A 27300-nucleotide genomic window follows, 5' to 3' on the forward strand; every position below is an offset into this window, starting at 1 on the left:
CGACTTCGACGCACAGACGCCAACTGGTCTTTATTTCTTCTGTAAACACAAATGCTCCCAACACGTCCTGATTGGATGGCGTCCTTGTTCCGAGGCCCGCGAATGCTTCAGCCAATCAGCATCTGTGCTGCCTAACATCAAAGCTTTTATCTGAGTTTAAACCAATCAGCTAGCACGCATTTTTTAAATAAGTGAAATTAGTTTTTTAGCATTATAAGGTCAGCGAGCACCACTTTATCTTTCATCGTTTTAAAGTATTTAAAACGCACGAGCAGGACGTCGAGCCACAAAGCTGGCGGCGAACAACGTTTTCCACGTGCTGATTGGCTGAGGCAGATGGCGACCCATCGTTGAATCAGTCAAAATAACTGTTTAGAGAGTCACAACAAATCAGGACGACCAACGTGTGAAGCCAGCTAATCTGGACTTTGGTCATCGTGGTTATTAGAGCCGAGGCGCCGATTTAAACCTTTCAAATCCAGCCGGCTTGGGAGCGTCGAGGTGTAAGTGCAGCTGTGTGCGGGGAGCAGAGGATCAGGACATTGGGACTGAACCGCCGCCCCCTCCGGACTCTGTAACCCATAGGAAATCCTCCTCCCGGCTGCTCACCTCGACTGTTTCACATATATGTATATCTTTATACAGAGTTAACGTCGGTGCAGCGCTTTAGCCCCGCCCACACGCGAAAGGAAAAGAGAAAAAAAAACACATTTCTTTTTTCTAATTAAATGATTTCACATTTAAAAAGTTTCAAAGATTAAAAGTTGATAATAAAATAGTGAAATGTCATCGTGAAAAGTAAAGAGTTATGGCTCAGAGTGATGGCGGTGGTGGAGTGTGTGTGTGTGTGTGTGTGTGTGTGTGTGTGTGTGTGTGTGCCGGTAGTCTCATCAAATCAAACCATCATGTCATCATCTTCATCTCGCTCTCAGTCATCTCTACTGGCAGATAGAGAGTCATCACCATCCTCACCTGCACGCTTCTTCTTCTTCTTCTCTTGCTGAACACAGAACAAAGACTGAACAGCGTTTGGATCTGAGCCCACTGCGTTAGAAGGACGTCGAGCTTATTAAATGTGTTGACTGCATTTTTATCTGCTGATAAAACCTCGCGTGGAGAACTGCGACTGTGGAGAACTGGGAAGCTCTGCTGGTCCAGAATAACCCAGCAACCCGAGGAGAGCGTTACAGGACACGAGAGCAGCCGGCAACCACAGTCCAGCAGGTCGGCCCTGAACCATTAGCTTATTCGCTGGAATATCATTCCTCTTCCTCGCCCTACAATCTGCTTCAGACACCACCACCTCCACCTCTGACGAACCACCTCCACCAACACACAAACACTACCCAGAATTCCTGCCGATCCTCCGCTGCCGTCAGCCTGCGGTTGGTGTCGCTGATTTTTCTGACTCAACTTACAAATAACGTTTTGGTCGCATCAGGGCGTCGCCAAAGAACGCAAAACAGGAAGCATGAAAACAACGAATCGCTCGAGATGACTGGTGTATACGCTAGTGTGTGTGTGTGTGTGTGTGTGTGTGTGTGTGTGTGCAGAATCGCTGAAATACTGAATCATCACCTGGTAATGTGACAGAACCCCCCCCCCCCCCCCCCGACCCCGGCCCCGTTTAAATACCCCGGTGCTAAAATCACACAGAAAGAATCCGAATAAAAATGTGGCAAAATCCCTGAAAAGTGAGAAAACGTTACGTAACAGACGGATGAGATGATGACTAAAAGACTTTGTGCTGCTAAGATGTGCTGTTTCTGAGGACGAATCACAAGTTTGTACAATCAGGGGACGAAGAGGGGAGGAGGAGGAGCCCCGTTTCACTAGCTGCACCCCGCTGCCACCGTACGTGCTGTCAGCCTCACAATAATAATAATAATAAAGATACGCAGAAATAGTGACGCATTGAGAGAATTTGGTCGTGTTCGTGACTTCGATTTTTCTGCGATCATCGGCGCTCCGTAATTAACGGGTAAAATCTCTCCTGCAAGTCGTCGTGATCGGCCCGTGGTTATGGTTGAAAACGTTATAACCAAAGCTCGAGCTCAACGCTAACCTCAGGCGGGTCTCCGACCACCAATCCAGTGCTTTTTGTTTCCAAAACCCCGCCCCACCCCCCACCGCTGCAAACGACCACACGGGTCAGCGAGCGCGACGAGAAACTACGAAACAACTAATGAAACTGGGCTCAACGTGAAGAGGTCAGAGGTCAGGGAGGGAGAAAGGAGGGGGTGGGGGGAGTTGGCAAAGCTACCCATTTGTACCCGGGAGGCACAAATTTCCTCGGGGACCTTATTTCTCTGTGACACCATCATCATAGCGTGGCGAACGACACAACACAGCATGACACCACCAAACAACACCGACCATTCAGTCACATCTACATGTCTCAGTGTGTGTGTGTGTGTGTGTGTGTGTGTGTGGGTTGATGATGAGCTCACGGACGCCGTCCTCATGCGTCTGCTGTAGATCGTTGCTGTTTGGAGTCTTTAGGCGATCAGATTGAAATAATTCTCCTTCTTTGGGTTCGTCCGTTGTGATTTTTGGCATTTCTCGTTACGCTGGTTTGTGTTATGCAGTGAGAACTTTTGTTTGTGCAGCATTTTACTCTGAAAGGCCTGAAAACTCACACCATCACATTCAGAAACCTTCAGACTAAAATGTCTGACCGGTTTAGGTTCGGTGAATCTGGACGATTTATCGTGTTAAACTTGGAGCAGACCAGCAACGATCGACTGCAGAGCTGAGGATGAGGAGGGCGTCGGTGATCTCATGGGTTTCTTATCCTCTAATTTCTGCCTACTCGTGTCTGTAAATTTGTTTGAATGAATCTTTTTCACCCGTGTGTGCGTGTGTGTCTGACAGGTAAGTGTGTGTGTGTCGTTCCTCGTGGCGGCGTGTTTATGTGTAGGCATTGAGGCGTTCTTTGGAGCGTGTAGAGTGGATGTCGTGCAGCTCCTGCTCCTCCTTCGACTTGATGTCCTCGTACTTCTGCATCCGACTGGCGTCCTTCAGGTAGCCCCAGTTAGCGGCTAGAGCCATCAGGAAGTGCACCTGAGGGGAAACGCAGGAGACTGATCAAACATCACCGACTCGTCCGCTGCACGCCGACGCTGCAGACAGACTGAGCGGCTTATCTGAGATCAGCTGGTTTGGACTGTTCCTACACCATCACATCAGTGCTGCAGGAAAAGGAGGGGGAGGCCAGATGAGGGGGTCACATCTCGCCTTTAAAGGCAGAAGGAAGACAGGATGTGTTTAGCTTGTTTCTGCTACTCAGGGCTAAAAACAGCCGCTGTATGTTTTTAACAGGTTTACTTGAATTTAATAGAGGAAGTGCACATGTAGTCACCTTCCTGGAGCAAACACAGGTACAGCCCACGAGCTGATACTGAACACGGGTCGAGTCTAATGCCGTTAATCCCACACTGTGCACACGAGCCGCTCCCTCTGGCGGCACCTAGTGTTAAAGCACGGCACAGCAACTCACTGCTGTTGCTGCGCCGTGTGTGTGATATACTCTTCATTTTAGCATTTCAGCATTCACATCCAGCACCACACGGTTTCATCCCCTTCAGTAAGTTAACAAATGAAACGTCCTTCACGCTGCTTCATGCCGCACAACAGATTTGTGTGTGTGAGTGTGTGGACGAGTGCCGGTGCTTTGGTTCTTGCACAGATCTGTGTCTGTGCACGGGAAAGATTGGAGATTATTCAGAAAGGCTCAGGTTTGTGAATGTGTGCTTGGAGTGAGGATGGAAGGACGTGAGCGTCTCCACGCCTCGGATCTGGAGACGCCGGTGACTCACCGTCTGTGTCACTGCAGACGTGCAGGACTGGATTTTACACTCTGACTCTTTTCTCTCCCTGTTTGCAGGGACGATGTCTGTTTCCTTCGTTTGCACCAATCATTAAAAACCATAATGGCAGAACAAATTATAACCAATCAGCTATGAGAATGATGGTTCTTACCATGGCGATGACAGCAGCTCCTGCTCCTGCTAGTGCGCACACGAACAGATGGAAGGTCAAGTCCAGCTGCAACACAACACACGCGTGATGCGGTGGATTTGTGCTGACAGGTTATCACTTGTACGTGTTTTTGCTGCGTTCTCACCTCGTTGGATTCGCACATCTTGACGAACTTCTCGGACTGCGTGCACAACTTCCTCTCCTCGGAGATGGTCACCGCTCCTGAGAAGCACAAACGCTCTGTTAGCCTCTCCTCGTCCTCTGTGGTTGATGAACAAACCGGGGAATCTCTGCCTATCGCAGCGCTCAGACGGTCCCTGCGTTTCTTTAATTAAGCTGACCGAGATCAAGGCTTCCCCGCTCCTGGACTGTCGGCCGCTGGGAACGGCCTTGAAGTAATCACAGTCCAGAGCGCAGCGCCTCATGAACCAGGAGTTCATCTTTAATGTTTTTCCTCCTGAGAAATCTTCATTAGTTTGCTGACTGAGGCCTGCTGCAGTCTAAATGTTGAACAGCAGATGGCAGCGCAGTGAGCGAGCGCACACAATGCCTCTGGTGGTGCCTTTTGTTTTATTGTAGGCATCCTGAGAACAACATGGTGGGCAGTGCTGTGACTGCATGTGTGCACGATTTGATATGAAGTGTTGGCCTCCACCATGGAACACGGCCGAGTGCGAGAGAGCAACAGAGACGCACATCACGACATTACCGTCACTCATTACCGAGTTTATTCTTATCTCCTGATAACTAATGAACTTCAGCAGACACGCAGTGGAACGTGAACACAAGCTCAGTCATTTCACGGCTCACGCCATAAAACTCACCCGCGTGAAGCCGTGCTCGTGTGAGAACAGACTCGTGCTGTGTGCTGGAGCAGCATCCACCAGCTGAAGTCTGTCTGTGTGAACATTTAAGGAGGTTTTGAGCTAAATCATGCTAACATGCTGTTTGGAAAGACAGGTGATGATAATCAGGCAGAAAAATAATCTGCACAAAGAACCCGGACAGCTGGCACCTCTGGGCCTAACCGGGCCAACGTCTGGCACCTTAAATGCCGAATGACATCTGACATTGTACTGATTTAAGGTGGAGCCGTGGCTCCTGAGTGAATGCAGGCAGAGACACGCTCGGCCCAGAGACAAACATGTCCCGTTACTGCTTCCTGACATTTCTGTGATGTGGATTTATTTCTGTGATCTGTTCTCAGGATGTCTGAAGAGAGCCAGACCGCCGTCGCTGCTGTTATTCAGTCACACCCACATTTCACACGGGCTCAGCTGTCTAACCCCTCAAACACGTTCAGGACTTCATCAAACACCAGAAACACCGACCGACAGGCTGAGCTTGGACGTTTTCTGTCATTAATGAATTTGCAGATATTTCAGCTCAATGTTTTTCCTCTCGAGCGTCCGATTCTCGGATGTCGTTGCAGCGCCTGGAAGGCTTTGGAGCTTTCTGCTGGTATTTGGCACTTCTTCTGCACACACACAGGTTTTTCCATGATATGTGCCAGTTTGGTGTTTTGGTGAGTCACCATTAACCTGCCTGCTCTAAGCAGCGATCGGGTGATCCAGGATCTTACTTTTAATCACAGAACAAAGAACAGGCTGAGTTAAAAATCTGAACAGCAGCGTATGAAGAACATTTCCAGTCTGTTAAATCCAACAAAGTGAAGGAAAAGATGTTTCACACATAAATTAGAGGTACACGGATCAATGGGAGGGGCAGGTCTGAGCTCGGAGCAGCAGCACGGAGAAATTACAGTCATTTGTTTAAAGGCAGCTGAGCTCATCAAGCTGAACTCGTCAGTCTCACATAAACTGCATCAAACTGGGAAAACCAATCCTCCTTGTTTAACTCAAACTCAGAAAATGCGTTGTGCAAAGCCTGCAGAGGTCTAACCACAAAGAAACGAAATTCTTTTGTAAATTAGAAATGTAGCTGTTCATGATTGGAAGTTCATTTAACATCAGGGTGCAAAAAGCAAAGGGTCCAAAGTCTGCGTACCAAACTGACGCAGGTCCAGGCAGAGGTTGGTTCCCTCCACCGAGCTGGTGTTCTGACACATGGACCAAACGTTGAAGTACATGAAGACCGGCAGGCTGGTGAATGCCGTCACCCCGAGCCACACCAGGAAGAACAGGTAGGCCAGGAACATCAGCTGCAAACACAGGCACACGTTAGTCTCGCACTGCTGTGCATCGCGTTCAGCAGAGCTCAAAGTCTTTATTCAGGTTGGACTAAAAAAGTGCAAAATGCACATTCATCTTCATCAGCCGCTGAGCTGAGTGGCTGCACTAACGCATGCACGCCACTCTAATATCTGTCACAGTTTCCATAGCTGACTAGACGAATACAAACCTCAGAAACCAACAGTACTTTTGTGATGCCCACGATGAACATGACTGTGCTGTTTACTGCAAACATTTATTTGCAGGAAACGTTAAAGTGCCACAACGACATCACTTAAGTTATAAGTTATAAAGTTATCCATTTGCAAATAAGTGTTTGATCCAGACAAAAGCAACTGTAGATGTTTAAAAAGGGCCGTAATCACTGTGTGTGTGTGTGTGTGTGTGTGTGTGTGTGTGTGTGTGTGCGTGTGTGTGTGTGTGTGTGTGTGTGTGCGTGTGTGTGTGTAAAACAACTTTAATGTTTGTGCAACACTTTATCTTCTGGTCTTAGACCTGGTCAATATGAATCATACTACTCTACACATCCAAGTAAATATCAGTGGTGCTGACCTTTTGTGGTCATTTATGGTCATGTGACATCAAGCTAATTATTGGCCCTCATTAGCAAAGTGGAGTTTGTATAAAATAGGAAAGGGTCACCACGTCTATCCGTTCAGCAGCTTCTTTGTTTAAATGAACACTAACTTAAACACAAATATGTCTTGATGAGTTTTAGGAGTTTTGACTCACGAATGCAGTAAGGCAGCGTCCGCAGGCAGTGATCTTGAACTCTCCGTAGAGATCGCGGATGGCTCCGGTGGTGAAAAAGCCCTCCACCAGCAGCAGCACTCCAAACACAAAGAATCCAGCTGCAAGGCCATAAATGATGTACTTCAGGATGTCGATGCTGCGGAGAGGACACACATCACAGCGTTGCTAATTAATGACTGCTTATTTATTTTCATGCTTCGAGTGCTCTTCAGACTTCTTAAGCATCTTCAGCTAAATCAACACGAGGAACTGCCAGAAACCAGAGAATCATGGAGGATTTATTCACATTAAAAATGTAAGTGGTGTAAATGTAGCCATTCCCAATTTTGTCTTTATTTTCTCGTTTGTCTGTTTACATTTTTTTTTTAAAACACTGAAGAGCCAAAAACTGCAGTTCCAGTAGTGTCCACTAGAAGCTCCAGCAGTGAGTCGGTCTCTACACTGTTAAAAGGTTACAGCAGAAATAATCATGTTTACAGCCGGCATGACTGCATGCACGGTTAGGGGCGTGGTCTCTTTGATTGACAGGTGGATGGCAACACAGGCAGTTGTAGCTGCTAACTGACTGCTAGCCCTCACCTCGGCTGACTGGAGTCTGGACGATGATGTGAATGAAACACTTTTAATAATAATGAAGCAACCGGCTAGCCCAGAGGCTACGAGCTAGCTCAAAGGCTGCAGGTTGGAGACCACGTAATAAAGGAAGAGGTGCGGGTTCCCGGGCCTGGAGGGGCGGGGTAAGAAACTAGAACAAACAACTGTGTGGGCCAACAAGGGATTTATAGATGTACAGCAGGAAGGGGCGTGGCCTGAACTTGAGATAAACTGTACCCAATAATACAGTTTCCTGTGCCATTAGTAGCCTACGCTTCATTTCTGGTGAGTGAAGTTTTAGAATTTTATATTGGATATTACTAGCGACGGGATGCACCAATTAGGACCCATTATCAATTTTTTAAAAAAAGAGAAAACACTGAAACCAATGGCTGCGTTCATCTTATATATACAGGGTATGGCTTTGCGCTTCAGTTGACTTCAGCTCGGTCTGTTTGGGGTTCGTGATTATTAAGAGTGATTATTAATACTCCGTACAGAGAAAAGATGAAACACTCACATGGTGAACACATCCAGAGTGTCTCCCGGGGCTCTGATGACTTCAAAGTAGTTCTGGAGGATGGTGACGGTGCCGCTCAAAGCCTCGTGGCCACACCCACAGAACAAGGCCACGCCCATGTAGAGGAGGATGGTGGCGATGAGCGACGCCCAGGGCAGGCTGCCCACACATCGCTCGCAGCACTCCTTACAGCCTGAGACAGAGACAGAAACTGTGAGTCTGACTGCAGTTCAACAAATTCTATATGACGATGATGAAAGCAAAGGAGAAGACACGGGGCGGGGTTATGAGTGGTGATGGTAAATTCGATTTTTTTTACTGAGTTTGAATGAGTCACTCACCAAAATGAATCGGGTTTTTGTTTGAGTCACTGAGTCAGTTGACCAGAGAGTGCAAAAAATGTACATTTTCACTCAAACTTAATTTGTTTCTATTTTCATGTAAATCCTACTGCTAAGATGAGTGATTGAAAAAGAAAAAGAACTATTTTTATAGAGCAAAAAAAAAATTAAGATTCTTAAAGGGAACATTTATTTTATTTATTTTTACTTTATTATATTAGTATTTTCCTCAAATGTGTCAAATATATATTTTCTCATCTAAATGTCCACTGAGCTGTGAGCTAGGGGGTGGTAATGCGCCTTAACATTGGTCGCCAACCAAGAAGAAGAAGAAGGAGCTGTGAGCCAGGAGGGAGGGGGTGAGTGAGTGAGTGGTTGTGTCCAAATTCATTGGCTGCATCCTCCTGAGGACGCATTTGTAGGCCGATTACATCACAGCGACGCAACGAAGGCTGTCTAAATTCGTAGACTCCTCCGAATGCGGCCGACAAATGCGTCCTCCTTTTCCCCAGATTTGAAGGATGGGTCGGGTGTATCGTTCGTGGCCCACCATATCCCAGAATTCATAGCGTGGCCCAGCCAATTCCAGTTTCCAACAATGGCGGCAGCTATTAAGTTTTTAATATTACTCTTATTAATCTTTCTGGGTCACAAAATAAACTTTTAACATATTTTCAGGCGAGAATGTAGCTGTGTAAACTTCAAATATCTGCTCGGTTTATCAAGACATCGCATATTTACAAAAGTGCTCCGACGTTTTTGGAGACGTCTGTTACCCACCAGCTCGATAGCTAGCCGGGAGGTCAAGGTTCACTAGAGCCGGCGAGAACAGCGAACTCCTGGCACATCGTTTTCAGATCACCGTAGTCTTTTGCTACTCAGGTTAAACGTAATATGTAAGTCACTTAGACAACCTAAAAATGTTATTGTTTGGCTTTTTTCAGTGTTTTATTTGTTCCTGAGTAAATGTCAAACAGAAAACTGATTAAACAGAAGTGTGAGATGGTCGAGAGTTTACTCCAGTGTCCTGTTATATTTTAGATAGCGAGGAGCAGACGGCTGAGTTTATTAAACTCCACCGAGACAGCGGTGATGCTAATCTGAAGGCTAGACCGTCTAATTTAACAGCCGTTTACTTCCGGACTACCCGACCTTCTGAGGACCTGGCCCACGTAGACCGCGAAGGACGGGTCCTCAGGAGGATGCAGCCCATGAATTTGGACACGAATAGTGAGTGAGTGAGTGATTTGTTCATGCTACGATTCAGCACAGGAAGGGAGGGGGTGAGTAACACAAATGTGCTGTTAGCATGTTAGCAGAGCGATGCTACTGTGAACTGAGGAGCTATCCGGTCTTTAAGTCTGACGTCATTAGCTGCGTCCGGGTTCTAAACTCCGCTGCAGGTCCCAAAGTCAAACGATCACTACAGCATTACTGAGAGTTGAAAAACTGTCTAAATTCTTTCATCTTTAATAAAATGATCAGCGTTGCTGCTTTACCAGGTGTAACGATTAAGTTTAACATCCAGGCATCCATGAAAACAGGATTTATTAAATTTAATGGAGTTAGAAGTTAGCAGGAAGTTAGCGGAAGTTAGCTCACTAGTTTCGCTAGTTACCTAAGCATGTTATAGCATGTTCTGACTGAGAGATTTATGAAAAAATTCAAATGTACAGCTCTGCTATCACTTCCAACATAAATGAAGACAGAAAACTAAACAGCAGTGACGTTTGTAGGGTTACTGAAGTTGGGCTAGCTGGTATATAATGATGTGCTACATGACCGCTAGCGACACAGCTATGTTAGCATAACATTAGCACAGTGAAGCTGGAGGATGAACCGCTAACTTTTTTCCACTCGATAAAAGTTAACGTGAGGGTTCCTGATGGTTAGAGACAAATGCAATCGCATGGCAGGATGCTGTAAACGGACCAAACTTCAGTTAGGAGAACAACTGAGATAATCCATCCACAATACGAGGTTAGTCATTAATATACTGCTGCATGGGCTGGGCTGGAGTTACAGCGTAAGGGTTTAAAAACTGAGCTTTAAAATGATTAGCAGTAATAAAAACCGAAAGAGGCCGAAAGTGATCACTGACTGTTTTTATGGGCTTGTTGAGATGAAATAGAACAAGATACAAAGCATTAAAACATGTTTAAAGCACAATAGCCCTATGAAACGCAAGGTAGTTTGGGCCCGGAAGCAGGATTCAGCACGTCATCACTTAAAGACCGGATTGTCTTGATGTGAGCTTCTACTCAGGGTTTTTTCTTCCAGTTCAGAGCAGAAATGTTTCTGTTAAGAAACTGGCTGTTGTTTTTTCCCCCACAATTTTAATTATAAGCTAGATATATTTCTACTAATGAAATTAGTTTGCTAACAGCAACAGGAATGAGTCAGTTGGGCTTGTGAATCATGATTCACGAGTCAGTAAAGTGATTCTCGAGTACTGAACGATTTGTTCATGATTCGCACATCACTAGTTATGAGCACACACACGGCGGTAAAACGAGCATGTGCACCCTAACCCACCATCGGTCATTACATGGAGCAGCACGTGCAAAGTCACAACATAAAGTTTTACATTTGAGTGCAGAAAGCAAAACTCCCAGTTTGCTCCGTGAATGTTGGCCTACAGGAAATAATGCGGCTGCAATAACTTTCATTTGACGTTCCTAAAAATGACTCCTTTAAATAGCTCGTGAAGAAGAGAAAACCGAGCAGAGATCAATGCAGCGACGGCCGCGGCTCTTCCTCCCCCGAGAGCAGGAGATGAAACGTGATGCCTAAATGCCTCCTGAAGGGTTTTATTAGCTGTGAGTGTTTTAATGACCAGTTTGATGTAGCTTTAAATGATCCGGTTGATTAGCAGCTCTTACCTCCTCATGGACAATAAGCCTCATCGACAGACAAACAATGTGTCACGCAATCAGTTAAACTGACACAATGCAAGAGCAGCTGCACATATAAACTGACATTCACTTGGCTTCTTACCCACAATCAGCTGAATTCAATGCAATACATTTTAAATATTGGCTCGGGATGCAGGTAGAAACAGCACGGGGCTCAAAATAACCTTCCTACAGCACAGGAGCAGACAGAGAGCTCCATTCATAAAGGAAATGCTCCCTTATTAAAAAACTGGATTAAATCTGAGCTAATTATACTTTTTCCTGTGAAAACGTCCTGAAGTACATTTATTTCAGTACTAACGGCACCACAAACATTCTCACTCCTGGTGTGAGGATTTTAAACACACATATGACTTTCTTGGTCTCCCATTGGACCTTTGGTTGGTTTCTTTGGGGAATCGTAGGTTATTCTTCAGTGAACTTTGCAATGAAAACCTGCAAAGTGAAGGTTGTAACCTCTTTGTGAATCATTTGGTCTTAGCAGCACACATTTCTAACTTGAATATTGTATTTGAGGAAAAAAGGCTGGAGCACTTTAACCCGCTCCTCCTCGTCCTCGTCCATGCTAACGCTCCTGCTGAGTCTTTTGCAGTGAGAGGTTACTTCTGATCACTCTGCCTGTTTTCCGGAGCCATTCTCCTGTGCTCGGAATGATTAATTAGAGCTCTCCACCTGCCACATTATGTAATTGTGCAGTAGCTGCGAATGATGCACCAACAATTCGGCTATTTTCAAATGACTCATTTGTGTGGCTGCCAGATAAACAGTGATCTTTCCTCTCTGAGAAGCTTTTCAGTGCAGAAATAATGGCACTAATGCAGCGACGGGAGGCAGCAGAACAACATCTTTCCCTGCTGGACTTCTTCCACAGTTTAACGCAAACATCTACATTTCCTCCCTGGCGTAGTTTAGCTCATCCGTCTTGCACACATGCAGAAGCAGGAGAGGAGTATTCGAGTACACGATGACTCACTGAGTTGTTGTCAGTGGTGACACTACAGCTAACGGGTGAAATCACTGTAGACGTGTTTTATGCTGCAGATCGCTTAAAGCTCGTCTGCACAGGAGGTGCAGCATAAGCAGCTCATTAGCAGGAGGTGTTCAGGCTCAGTAATCAGGATCCAGTGTTCAGTTCTGTCTTTCAGGAGCGACCCACGATCACATGATCACAGCAGGGGGACAGATTAAAAGCCAGTGATGGCTGCTTTATGTGCACAGAGAAGAGAAGACACTTCAGGAACTTCAAAATAAAATAATAATGCAAATAAATACATAAACAAAATAAAATTTCAGATTAAAACCAGTTTGTTTGAGATCAGATTTCAGATTGTAATGTAGACACACATTTAAAGGTTCTACAAAATGTTTCCAGGGTGGAACCAATGTTCAATCTGTTGTTTAGGGTTGACGATATTTTCAGTTACACGCCACAGTCAGTAGAGGGCAGCATTTCCCTTTCTCAGTGGGTGGCAGTTTTCCCAGTGTGTGGTTGAAGACGGGGTACTGCAAGGTGTGTTTTTATTAACCCCTTCAAGTTAATGCGATCAGTGAGATACGCAATTTGTACTTTATATGTTGGTGTGGAAATAAGATGTTTATTTGTGACAGAGCTGTCGAGTGTTGGTCACGTGCAGTGCAGAATGTGTCGGCATTTTGTACGGGTCTCGCAGCATAGTTGGCAGCACCTGCGTCCAATAAATGCCAGCAGGAATCAAGAACGCCATTTTTCAACCTGGAGGTAGTTACAGTTACCATCACAGAACACACACTGTGCTGTGCTCCAATCCCAGAAGTCTGAGCTGCAGTTTCAGGGTTTGTTTGTGTCTGAGCACCAGTGAGCAGGTCTGTGCGACAGTCTGAGGATCACCCAGTCAGCATGATCTGTACTCCATCCTCAGGTGGAGCACCAAGCATCCATCACGGTGACAACAAAATTTACACATGTGACGCTTCAGAGCGGAGCCTCACAACCCGGGGAAGTGGCTCCATCATTTATCTACAGTCTGTGGTAGCGGTGTGTTTTTCTTTGACTGACAGTTGTCTGACTGTGATGTCACAGCCTGCACGTCCTCCATCAGCCCCACCCAGTTACTTCACCCTCCACTCAGATTATGAGGACTTTCAATTCAAGCATACTTACTGGACAAAATCAGTCACACACACACACACACACACACACACACACACACACACACACACACACACACACACACACACCAACAGGGGGTGACAAAGAAAAGTGGTGTGTGTGTGTGTGAGTGAGTCATCGTGCTGCTCAGGTTTAATTGACCAGCCTTGTTGCCATGCCAACCGGGGTGTGGCAGGAGCCTGCTGACCCACTTTGCCTGTAGCGTTGTCATGGCAACAGCACAGCACTGTGAGGGCTACAGTCTCACTAATGCATACTTTCTCTCTCACACACACACAGCCTGTTTTTCATCACATCGTCGGAGTTTTGAGGAAAACGTTGACGTTCACTGCAGATTTTGCATGTTTCTCTGCAACAACGTGAGCCGCCAACGAAGGAACAAACATGGCGGCTCTGCCAGCAGGAAGGTACCATTTTGCAGCGCTGACTCCATTTAACAAAACGTCCCCGTGCAGCTGAGTCGGCTCGTGGCTCTGAGTCTCACACACACATTCATGCATGTTTGAGCTGTGAGGCAGATGGAGCTGCGCGTGCACACACGCACGCACACGCAAGCACGCACGCACGCACACACACGCACACACACACACACGCACACACACACACACACAGCTTGATAATATAAATGTGCTGTGAAGCTGTTTCTGCAGTATGTTGCTGTCTGAGTGTTTTCATTATCAGCACATATCTGTGTGTGTGAGGCTGAGTGTGTGTCCTGAATTTGAGCCATGTTATAATCCCGTCATATTTCCATATTTGGGCTTTAAACGCTGGAAAGACCCAGTGACCTGGTAAAAACTGGGACAGACTGTGTGCTGCATCTCTGTGTGTGTGTGTGTTTTCTTTGTTTAGGAGGAGCTTATTTTTTTAGATGATCGCAGGAATCCATTTGCTGTTCCACTGCAGATCAGTGCTGATCATCGGCCTCATAATCCTGCAGGACAAACACACACAGTACCTCTAACATGTTCACGATAGAAACAAAACAATCAGATCTGACTCTTTATTGAATTGATATTTGGACCTTAAACTGTGACCGTGTGACTGAATAAATCTTTTCCAGTACAACATATTTCCCTATAAATCTATTGAAGAACTTGCATTGGATTTGCCAAACTTGTAGGGATGTACTGAGTATAAGTTCTGGTTATGTTGCTGCTTTAGTGGTTTTGTGGCAGTTTAAAGTTAGATTTCGATCTATAGTGCATGAGGCTGAGAGATACCAACTAGATACAGTCGGGCCCACCTCAAAGAACTGCTTGGGCTCTGGAACCAGTCTCTTGGAGAGTTGGACTCTGTCCCAGTGTGGAGTTGCCCTCCGTGAGTGGCAGCGGGTGGGTATCTGGGTGCTGTATCTCCTCCACTGTCTGCCTGTATACTGGGGTGTTTCCTGGTGGACAAGAGCGTTCCTTCCCTTTGCCTTTGGGTCGGGGAACAGGTCCTGAGTTTCATCTGGACGCTGAATGATAGTTCAGAGTACCGAGCCTTCGTGGGATCCCTGAGTGGGGTCCCTGTGGATGCCTCATCTGGTGACACTGTCGTCTTACCGGGAGACTTCATTGCTTACTTTGGCAACCACAGTGAGACCTGGAGGGGCACGATTGGAAGGAACCACCTGCCTCATCTGAACCCGAGCTGTGGTCTGTTATTGGACTTCCACCATAATGAACACAATGTGTGTGTAAGTTTGATCAGGTGGCCATGAGGACATGGAATAAGAGTTTTGGTCTGCCTCAAAGCATTTCTGGTAAACCATCAGACAACTCAGGAGGGGAAAGTGGTGCTCTACCCTCACAGTGTGCAGTGGTGGTGGGGTGCTGCTGTTTTCAGCTGAAGATAATCCCACTGGCATGGCATCCGTACAGGAATCAGAATCTGGGGATGGGGGAGATGGCTCACCTATCTCTTTGGGTGAGGTCACTGAGGCAGTTAAACATCTCCTTGGTGGCAGGGCCCCTGAGTGGATAAGGTTTGCCCTGAGTTCCTAAAGGCTATGGATACTGTAGGGCTGTCTTGTTTGATGCGCTTCTGCAACATCGTTTGGAGATTTGGGGTGGTAGTTCTGGATTGGATGGGGTGTCACACTCCTCAGCCTCCCTGGGAAAGTCTACGCCAGGGTGCTGGAAAGGAAAGTTCATCCGTTAGTCGAACCTCGGATGCAGGAGGAGCAATGAGGTTTCGGTCCTGGTCGTGGAACACTGGACCAACTCTTTACTGTCTTGAGGATATTTCAGGGTGTGTGGGAGTTTGCCCAACCAGTCTACTTGTGTTTTATTGACTTTCACAAGGCATTCGACCGTGTCCCTCTGAGTGCCAGCAGTAAGTGTTGAACTCCACCAGGGGTTCTATGTGGTGGATGATGGCTTCCACTTGAGTGGTCTCAGAATCTCATCTCTGCTTATCACAGATGATGTGGTTCTGTTGGCTTCATCAGGTGACGGCGCCAGCTCACACTGGAGAATGTTCCCAGCCGAGTGTGAAGTGGTGGGAATGAGAATCAGCACCTTGAAGCCTGAGGCCATGGTCTTCAGCTGTTAAAGGGTGGAGTCCCCACTCAGAGATGAGTTCCTGCCCAAAGTGGAGGAGTTTAAGTATCTCGGGGTCTTGTTCATAGATCGACAGACGGATTATTGCTGTGATGTGGAGACTGTACCAGTCCATCGTGGTGAAGAGAGAGCTGAGAACAACAGCAAAGTTGATTGTTGATTTACCAGTAAATCCTCACCTAATGTCATGAGCTCTTCGTAGTGACAAAAAGAACAAGATCGCGGATAAAAGGGGCAGAATCAAGTTTCTCCGAAAGGTGGCTGACCTCTTTCTTAGAGATAGGGTGAGAAGTTCAGCCATCCGGGAGGGGCTCAGAGTAGAGCCACCGCTCCTCCACATCGGTAGGAGCCAGTTGAGGTGGTTCGGGCATCTGACAAGGATGCCTCCTGGGCGCCTCCCGGGTGAGGTGTTGTGGGTATTTCCCACCAGGAGGAGGCCCCGGGGCAGACCCGGGACACACTGGAGAGATTATGTCTGTCAGCTGGCCTTCTCTGCTTAGGCTGCTGCCCCCGCGATCCGGCCCCGGATAAACAGAAGAGGATGGATGGATGGCCTTATTGACATTAAGTTGATATCACCATCTTGATACTATGTGAACTTACATTTGCAGAAAAGCATGAACGTCCATAAATTAAATGACCAAAACTAATTTTTAATTATTCTTCGTTAATTTTTTTGTAGTTCTGTTTGTAATAAATGAGGTTATTTCCATGTTCAGTGTTTCCCTGGCCAATTTCAGCTCTGTTCAGTTCAATTTTGTTTATATAGCAGCACTCAGAGTTAACCCGAGGCTCATTTTAACGTAAGACTAGGGCTGGGTATCGTCACTGATTTCTAGAATCGATTCGTTTCCGATTCACAAGGTCCCGAATCGATTCAATCCACGATTCGATTCGATTCGATTTGAATCTGGGAAATTTTGACAGTCAGAAATATTATAATTCAGATCAGTACATTTACATATTTTTGTATCTATAAAAAGGAAGCTGACACACGCAAGACTTTATCAAAGGTGTGAGCGTCACAGCAGATGCCTTTGTGTCAAAGTAGCTGAAGATAAAACACAGAAAAACATGAAGGTGGTTTTCCTGGCCTGGGATTTTATAAAAATATTCTGCAGTACATCAAAAACGAAAGAAAACCATTAATCAACATATGAACGTTACCTCTGACATTACAGTGGTTTTATTAGAGACACGGCTAAGCGTTTTGCATTTTGCATAATTTTAAAAAATTAAAATTTGTTCAGTATTGAACGGCAGAAATTAGGTTTTCTTTTCGGAAGTATGTAAAACGAAAAAAAAAAACAGCGGCCGACAGCGCTGTAAGAACTGTAGACTTGTGCGTAACAAGGAAGCGAATAATGCAGAAAACAGATTTTTAGACGGGAAACTGTTCTTGAAGTACAGAGAGAGAGAGAGAGAGAGAGAGAGAGAGAGAGAGAGAGCGAGAGAGAGAGAGAGAGAGAGAGAGAGAGCGAGAGAGAGAGAGAGAGAGAGAGAGAGAGAGAGCGAGAGAGAGAGAGAGAGAGAGAGAGAGAGAGAGAGCGAGAGAGAGAGAGAGAGAGAGCGAGAGAGAGAGAGAGAGAGAGCGAGAGAGAGAGAGAGAGAGAGAGAGAGAGAGCTGTGCAGGAAGTGTGATCGTGGTGGCAGCAAAACAGTAAAAGTCAGAGTGAATTCATGACGATGTTTATGTGAAGCGTAGTTTGGATCTTCTTTTGCTGCTGGTTCGGTCAATATTGTTTGGAGAGAGATCAAACTAACAGCTTTAGAATCAGTGCAAAAAGGGCGTGAACACAAAGCGCGGACCCGCCAAAACATCGGAATCAGCGAGCTGTCGGCTTTCAGCCCCGACCGTGTCCGTGCCGTCGGTGAGAAAGGCGACATCTCACTGATTCTGATGCGTCGGCGGGTCCGCGCTTTGTGTTTACGTCCTTGTGCAGAATCCGTGTTCCTGCTCTCATTTACTGTTTTAGCTGTTTGGTGGTTGTTGAAATTTTGTGAGGTTTAAGCTGAGATTCTGGCTTTTCGGGCAAAATAAATTTATATTAAAAAATCGATTCAGGATTTTAATGAATCGATTTCACGTTATCCAAGCCAGAATCGATTTTAATCGATAAATTGATTATAAAAACCCAGCCCTACGTAAGACCCTAAAAAGACTAAATTGGGGCCAAGTATGTGTTATTGTAATATTCTTGAAGATAACTAAATATTAATCAAACTATGAATGCATTTTAACTGCGTTGTTACAGTTTTTCACTGATTATTAGTTTAATGAAATTAGTTTCATTCATTTTATAAAAGCAAAAACCAAAAGCATTTGCTGCTTCCATGTTCTTAAATGTGTGATTTTATTATTTGATTTTATTTATTTTTTAATGCTACATCCAGATGAACAGAATCCACTTTTTGGGACTTCCATGGGGTGGCTGTAGCTCAGGCGGTAGAGCAGGTCATCTACTGATCGGAAGGTTGGTGGTTTCCCCTAGTCTGCATGCCAAATATCCTTGGGCAAGATACTAACCCCAAATTGCTCTCCGATGCATCCGTTGGAGCATGAGTGTGTGTGAATTTTACTTAGAAAAATGTGCCTGGGTGAATGCACAAGTTGTGTAAAGCGCTTTGAGTGCTCAGAAGAGTAGAAAAGCGTTGCATAAGAACCAGTCCATTTACCATTTACCTTACCTGGATGATTGAGCGTGCATCAACACATTCATGTTTAAAATAAGCAGCATTTGTAGAAAAGAGACAAACATTATGGTGCCAAAAGATTCCAGTGAAATAATAATATTGTATTATTGTAGGGTCTACCTTACAATATGAAGCGCCTCGAGGCAACAGAGTTTGTGATTTGGTGCTGTACAAATAACATTGAATTGAAAAAATGATCTATTGCTGGATGGTGAAGCTCATGTTACTCTTCATATGTCAAGTTTATCAGTTCATCGTGACCTCCCATGTTTAAAGCTGCATTACCTGAGTTGCAAAGGTGACCCGAGGAGGTGCGTCTTGCTTTCTATTGAGATGCATTAGCTTCAGGGTTATGGTAAATGGACTGATTCTTATGTAGCGCTCTACACAACATGCCACATTCACCCAATCACACAAGCACTTTCTTCTAAGTCTTTTAGTGCTTCCTAGCTAACATTCATACTCCGTGCAGAGGGGTTAGTATCTAGTAAGGATACTTGGCATGCAGACTGGAGGAGCCAGGGATCGAACCACAACCTTCAGATCAGTAGATGACCTGACTCTACCTCCTGAGCTACACCCACTTCATCCCTTTTTAAAATGTTTCTGAACAAGTTGTGGCCATACTCCCGAAATAACTTTACACATGACAATTAAAGACCTCACCTCAGGATGGTGGATCCTGAGGTGAGATGTATACACGGAGGTACACATCTAATTGACATAACCATAACCCTAACCATAACTGTAACCCTGACACTAAAACCACATTTTGAGTTTCAAAAATGTCTTCAAATTTGTGGGAACTGGGATTTTGGTCCCCATAAGTGACTGTTGGTCTCCACAATTATAGTAGCATGCCAATTTTCTGTTCTCATAACGATGTCTAAACATGTACACACACACACACACACACACACACACACACACACACACACACACACACACACACACACACACTCTTTCACATTGGGTCTTGGTGCTCATTAGGCTGTATTTTGTGCTGTTTTGCCTGATTGTCTAACAGACCAACAAACACCACTGCTGTGTGTGTGTGTGTGTGTGTGTGTGTGTGTGTGTGTGTGTGTGTGTGTGTGTGTGTGTGTGTGTGTGTGTGTGTGTATGTGTGCTGTAAGAGAGGATCACTGAGCTCTCACACAGACACACAAACACAGAGAGAGAGAAGCGCACAGAGTGGCCTGAAGATGCACTCAGGAGTCAGGACTGGGTTCTAATGGAAATGACAAACCCAGCCCAACGACACCATTAAGACTGAGCGGCCGTGCAGCCCAGTGGAGGGTAACCCAGATAAATATAACCGTATGCATGTGCATGCACCGCCGTCGTCTGCATGTGAAGCTTTTCTCTTTTAAATGTTTAAGGTGTTTTTTTGTCTTTGATTCACAAAAACTAAATTTTCATATACATGGATATCTTTTTTGTGACACACACACACGCACGCGCACACACACACACACACACCGCCTCCTGAAAAGATTTTCCAATCTGCCAATCAAATTCTCTGTTGATCCACAAACCCCTCCCTCCCTGCCTCCCCATCACCGTGACAACCGTTCACAGCTGTGTGATAGAGGCAGGCGCTCTAACTTTATCTCCGATGACAGTGGCTCACAAGCAGCTGTGCTCACAGAGTTTGGGGAGATCCGTTTTACCAGCCGTCTCATCATTAACGACGCAGTAACGGGAGATTATCTGGCCTTCGTTAGCTGGACATAGGCAGCTACGCCTACCTGTGGGATGATCGGGGGATCGGAGGAGAAGCGCTGACTCGTTAGATTCATCCACGTGTCTGTGAAATCGCATCACAGCGGAGCGAGTCAAAAAGCCAGCATGAAGGCACAGTCCTGGTTTATTTGTCTGCGTGAGTGTGCGGGCAGCACTAAGCTTTAGTTGGCGTTGTGAGGGCGGCGACCAGATGATCAGTGATCCACTCTGTGACAAACTGGAGGAAAGTGACAGCAGGGACCAGCAGCTCGTACCTTAAGAATCGAAAGTTTTAACCATCAGCCTTTGGTGCTGCAGATATCCTCACACAGGTGGAGGTTAACGTGGTTCCTTCGACTGAAACTCTGTGAGATTTTACCAAGTTTAACGCCTCGTTTACCATCTTGCCAGCAACCCCTAAAACCTGGAAACAGATGCACGATTGACGGGCTTTCACATTTTATTCTTCAACATAAAACACTTCCATAAATGCACCACTTTGCCTTTTGTTTCCCTGCAGAGGTTAAATATCGCCTGTGTTTGCAGGAATGCTGTCTGCCACAGAACCACACGCTGATGGAGACCAATAAATCAGGCCAGCAATAACCGGGAGAAGATGAGGGGGGAGACCCAGTGAGACCAATCAGTTTCAGTGATGGATGACTGTCAGACAGCCAGACAGAACTCATTATGAAATATTACGAAGGCGAATACGGTGCAATCATCATATTTGCCTTCAGAAATCAGAGTTAAAGAGGAGCGCTGAGAGTTCAGTGAACGTGTAACGCTTTACGGGGAAAGCTGCTCTGAATACGTTCGTGCTGGGCTCGAAGAATATTAACTTACATTCTGCATTTCAGTTACAGCTTCATTCAAAAGGATCCATCAGGGAGAATCAGACTATCCTCAGCTCACGGCTGCTGTTTGGGAGGGGTTTGTGGCCGATCACAGATCAGTGTGGTGGAAATGCCGCTGAGTGAGATGGGAGATGTTCATCCAAGAAAAGCACACATTGGACTGGATAGACTGGAAAATGAATCAGGAAGAAGGTTGTGGACTGGAATTATCTGCAGCTGCTCTGCAGACACGACCCTCGATCAGCTGTGCACACATCTAGGGTCCAAACACCGACCGGCTGAACATGCTGGGGTTTGATATCTCTGCAGCTCTGTGCAGACTTTCATGCTCACACAGAAACAACATTCAGAGCGCCACTCTTGCCACGAGACAAGCCTCTGAAACGCCATTTTTAGACCTGCACCGGAAGCTGAGCCCCCCACACTAATGAGATATCTGCACCAGCTCTTCCACCCCCCCGGTTCCACCCACAAACAGAAAATCAGAAAAACACAAAGCTTTTGGACTAACTGCACAATAATGCCACAAATAAACAAGACGTTGATGCTGTGGAGGCATCGTTTCTGCTCGTGTCGATGTGTAGATGCAGAATATGAACCACTCCCTCCTCCCGAGGAGCTGCACACACGCAGACTGTGGTGGTGATGTCATGCACAAACCGAGGCTGGAGCTGCTCCACGAAACGGTGAAAAGTGGAAGCGCTGCCAGCGCTCGCTGACTTTACAGTGATACAGGAGGATTTTCTGAATCGCAGCTGGAAACGTGATGCTCGACACGACAACACAGAAAACACAAAAATATTTACACGTCGCCAAACATCACCAAACCACAGGAGGGCGTTGGTGTGGACGGCGAAGCGCCGAAGGAGAAACTGCAGTGTAAATGTGAAACGTTGTGTCCATATCCCGCTTACATGAAACAAGCCCTCACAGCTCGGACTGCTGCCACCAGCATTTAGACAAACAGATCTCGGAGGGTTCTTTAGAAGTAACGAGCTTCATCCCGCTGGGAGGATGAGGAGCTCGGAAAATTTCACGGCCATCTCCAGATATCTCAAAGACGCTCAAGGAAGGCTCACAGCATTCAGGGGACAGTTCAAGCTAAGATAACAGTAAGGGATCTCTGCCTGTGGTGCCAAAAAAATAGGGACAGTTTTGTGAAGGCTCCACTTTCCAACCAAACGTATCACTGTGCAGGAAGACGATGCAGAGAAAAAGTAGATCCTGCGTGAAACGGCTCAGACCAGCGAGAAGGCTGCTGAGGGTTTTAGGAGCGCGTTCTTCGATCTTTTCACACCACACGGCCAGCAGCACTTAGTCCCATCATATTTTCAAGATGGCAGACACACCTCATAAACTGGGCGACTCACACAATGGCTGCTACGTGGAGCTGCTCACAGAAAGGTTGGAGTTTTACTTTTATGTATTTAATGACGCTTTGAGCGTCTTCTAATTCACCAACTGTACAGCAGGGCCTCCAAGCAGCGCCCAGCACTAAAGCACGTCTCTCCAACGGAGTCATAACAATCTGCTCATTTTCATGTTTCTCATGTAAAAGTAGAAATTTGGGGTTGTGATGCTACAAAAAACTTTCCTGGCATTCGGTCAGGAAGCTGCCCATATCCGGATCCGAGAGGTGACCGGACACACCGAGCCGCGGGTGTTACGGCGAGGGCCGGGGTTAACCTCCTTCCTCTGAGGTCGTCCAGCCAGCTGCACACAGTGTGTGAGGCTGAAACGCTCACAGGCAGCAGAGCAGAGCTGCTTTTCATTTCATGTGTCAATGGACAGTAATGAAATTACCTCCACAGACAGAGAGAGATAAAGCAGAAACATCCCATATGCCATCCTCCTCGGCTGCTTTATCGCTCCAGCATCTCACCCTCCCCTCTCTGGGCCTGTAAGTCAGTTTGTATTGACTCACTGCACTCTCCATGAAGTACCTTTCTATTAGTGGCCGTGATAATGAAATGGATATGAGGCAAATACACACAGTCCGCTCTCAGCTTTCTCACTGAGATCTACAAAACCTCAAACCTCTTTCTACGATGTCCTCTGGACCGCAGCAGCGTGAGAACAAACCTCAGTCCGCCCTGCTTTGCCAGACAGAAATTATTTGTAATTATGCTCCTTAATGCTAATAAAAGGCTCATGCTAATTTGTAGAGACACGTTGCCTTTTAAAATGAAGCCGGTGTTTCCTGAGAAAGACCCTCGGTGCTCCTTTTATATCAGCAGAGACCGACTGAAGCACCAAACCCAAGAACGTGAAGGAGGAACGGTTCAAACAGGAAGAGATGAAACGGCAGCAGCTCACAGACCGCAGCGGGGTTTTGTTTTGGTGTATTTGTCATGTGAGGATATGATGTCTGGCACCACGTAACCACAAATGATCGCTCCTCCTTCTCTTCCTGTCTCAGTTAATAACTTTGATTTTCTGTTTTCTTAGAGAGACACTTAAAATGTTGACGTGAAAGCATCACGTGCACAACCTGTGCTCACACCTACTGAGTGTCTGAGGACGCAGTGAGAAATGATCTGCACCTAACCTCAGCTGGGACTGGACGTGTGTCAGAGAACGAGCTCAGCTGATCGATAACGGAGACTGTCAGTGTGAAGACACAGTGATATCCCACTGTTTACAACATTGTCAGAGTTGTATTACACAAAGAAATGGATGATGCAAAAACATGACACTAAGTCGAGGTGTCATAAAGGTGAAAGTATGATTAATACGTATTTCTGCCATTGATCTGTCATGCTCACTGAGCGTGACTGCATTTGAGTTTTTGTGAGAATCTCTGGACGGTGTCGTTCCATCAAACATCGGCTTACAGGACTGAAAAACGAAGCCAACACAGGGGCACCAAAGCCTGCAGTTCCTCTAACATCCACTAGAGGCTGCAGCATTAAGAAATAAACATGTTTACTGCCTGCATGACTGCATGCACAATTAGAGGCATGGCTTAGTTGACTGACAGGTGGATGGTGACACAGGCGGCTGTAGCTGCTAGCCGTCTGCCTGAACTGGACCTCCGGACGTGTTTGTGGCGTGCAGCTACCATTAAAACTGCTCACAGGTCCTTTCAGGTGCATCATTATCAGCTCGAAAAAGTCTTCTACCCAGACGACTTCATGTCACACAATCATAACACAATCATCGGCCACTTCTCCAAACTATTGTACTATTACTATTGTAACATGAGCAGTTACTGTTTTAACCGAGCCAAATAAAGGACCGAGGCATGCAGTAGAGCTCTAAATGACCTTAGCTATCCAGCTGCTCCCAGAGGTGCACGTGAGCAAACAAACAGCCTGAGACGTGTTTAATGAACCAGAGATTTTCAATTAAACCTGCAAGTCTCTAAAATCGGTCCTCAGCAGGAAGGGAAAATGATCAAAACCTTTCAGAGTGTTGCTGCTACGCTTTCAGACTTTCAGGTTAGAATACATGAAACTTTAATTAACTCTGTGGAGAATCTGGGGTCGGTTACCACAGCAGGAAGTGCTTATATAAGATGATGAAGGGATTTTGTAGACAAATGTCCATTAATATAACCCCAGAAAGAGAAAGGAGTGGGAACAGCTGTTTAAAGATTGTTTTTTACTACACTGAGTTATTATTGTCAAGCTTAATAGTTTTCTTTCAGCCTGAAAGCAGCATGTTCGTGCTAACAGCTGATGGACGAGCACAGACGATTTACAAGTACAACCCGAGGAGTCTGTGGTCATGATGAGCTTTCCTTCAATAAGTAAGACTTCTACACAATAACACTGTTTCTGCAGCCAGAGGAGTCGCCCCCTGCTGGTCGTCGGAAAGATTACAAGTTTATTACAAAGGCTCCCTTTTCATGTCTGAATGAGAGTCGAGTGTTTGGATACAGTCTGTGATGAGAACAGTAATGAAATCAAACAAAATGCTGAATCCAAACGCACCTTCAGATCGGTGAGACTTTTGTTCTGATATGAAATATTAAACCGTCTCTGGATGACGGAGAACTGGAATTTTAACTAAACACCATGCCTGCAAACACGATGGGAAAGTCACAAATTTCAGAACCTTCACTGTAAAGACTTACAGAGATTATATTTAATGCACTCTTCAGCCACATATCTGCATCAAATCCATTTGAACCTTTATTGAAACACCATTGATGTAAAAGTAAATCGATTCCTTTGAAAACAACTCTACGTCATACTTATACAGCCGCTCTGTCTCACCTGTGCCGCCTCATTTCATCTCACACCTGTGTTTTGTGTGGTGCAGGGGAAGAGATGAGGCCTGTAATGGCTGAACTAAAGACAGGGATGAAGATGGAGTGTGACACGGATGTAGGATGGGAACTAGTTAGAGAATGGACAGAAGGAGAGGGGGTGAGGCTTAAAAAAAAGAGAAGTGGCAGGAATGAAAAATCATGTTTGTTTGAACACCACCCGCGTCTCTGATTGGCTAAAACAGGTTGCTTCCAGAAAAAACACACAAATGCGCCTATCACACAACAGAAGACGATGTCAGGACGGCTTTTCCATAGATACAGCGAGAATAAACATTCATTTGGTCTTGTATATAAATATTTCTTTTTTTTTTAAACCGCCTCCTTTATTGGTTGCATTTGTGAATCTGTGCAAGCAGCAGTAGATGTCTCATTTGGCTCTGAAGGTGTGATGAAGAAAATGGACACGCCCATTTTTACTGCCAACATCAACAACAACAAGAATCATTTGGGGGGAAAAATGAAAAATAACACTCTCTGCAAACCACCCCGAGGTGGTCAGAGCGATGGACGCATGTGGAAAGATTCAGATTAGAAATAGAATTTGAAAAATGGACGGCGGAAGAAAAACGGGAATGAAGGAGTGAGAGGGAGTCAACCGAGAGAGTGAGATGGTGGCGAGTGGGAGATCAGCCAAAATATCCTCTTCTAGAGAGAGAGACAGAAACAGGTAGACGGGAAAACAAGATACAGACAGAAAGATGGAAAAAATCCAGCCTGGAATACACCAAGGCTGAACGAGTGAGGGAAAAAGGGGTAAGGGCCAGAGATGGAGAGATATGAAGAAAATGGAGGGAAAAGGAAGGGAGCGACACAGACGGAAAAAAGGGGGGGGGGATGCAGAGAGCGAGGGAGAGTGGAGAGGAAAAGGCGTTCAGACAAGCGTGAAGCATCAACAATGAGGGCTAACAAAGAAAATCCCAATGGAGGCATCAATCACTGCCCCACTTATCCCTCCTCCCTCTGATTTTTAGTCTTTATTCCAAGGTTTTGCCCCACGCACCCTCCTTCTATCACCCTCTTCTTCCCCTTTTCCTCCCCCAGCCACTCCCACCTCCATCCATCCATCCATCCATCCATCCATGCATCCATCCATCTGTCCGTCCATCTGTCCGTCCAGCCTCCAAAACAACACCAAGCCTCCAGTGTCTGTCATTTCCGTGCACCCTCAGCCCAAACAATCTGCGTATTTAAGCTCCCGTTCATGGAAGCGCACGACGGCACACGGCTCATGTACGATCCCGTGTTTTTATCCGGAGCAGACAGCCTCCTGAGGAGGATCCATTACAATCCACAGCCTTTTTCCATTTCTGCCGAGATGACTGATGGGGAAAACGGGGAATGTGAACCGTGCTGAGAAAAGTTGCAAATTAAATAAACAGCCTAAAGTCTAAGCTTCTTTTTCCCTTTTTTCCCTCCAGGACGTGTATGCCGTCCTCCTTCTCTCTGCCCACAACACACAAAGGAATCCCATGATACAGGGAGGGAAGGATGAACAGAACAATGGCATAAAGGAACGAGTGATGGAAGATAAAAAGGAATCAATTGCTCGTCCTTTCCTACCTTTCTGGCTTTGCGATTCATCCATGTTTTCTTCCATTGTGGCAGGTTACAGTCCCTTTGTCTCGGTTATGTGTGAAGCTGTTTAAAGCCCCTTGCTAGCTCTCAGCAGAGTGTGCGTGTGTGTGTGTGGGAGGCAGTGTGTGTGTGAGTGTTTTTTTCCCTCCCTGCAGATGATGGAGGCTCAGGGAAGTCCCTGT

At 45.9% G+C, this 27300-nt stretch overlaps 1 protein-coding gene across 1 annotated transcript; it reads right to left on the minus strand.

Annotated features, from left to right (window-relative positions):
* Nucleotides 1–1621: 1621 nt before the first annotated feature.
* LOC134629618 (neuronal membrane glycoprotein M6-a-like) lies at nt 1622–27300 on the minus strand. Its single transcript, XM_063477113.1, has 7 exons — nt 27104–27300; nt 8041–8233; nt 6906–7062; nt 5989–6142; nt 4127–4203; nt 3982–4047; nt 1622–3063 (listed from the first exon to the last, which is right to left on the minus strand). The coding sequence occupies exons 1-7, from the start codon at nt 27138–27140 to the stop codon at nt 2911–2913; spliced, it is 837 nt and encodes a 278-aa protein (XP_063333183.1). The 5' UTR covers nt 27141–27300; the 3' UTR covers nt 1622–2910.

The sequence above is a fragment of the Pelmatolapia mariae genome, linkage group LG6 (genome assembly GCF_036321145.2).
Source record: "Pelmatolapia mariae isolate MD_Pm_ZW linkage group LG6, Pm_UMD_F_2, whole genome shotgun sequence".
Classification (NCBI taxonomy): domain Eukaryota; kingdom Metazoa; phylum Chordata; class Actinopteri; order Cichliformes; family Cichlidae; genus Pelmatolapia; species Pelmatolapia mariae.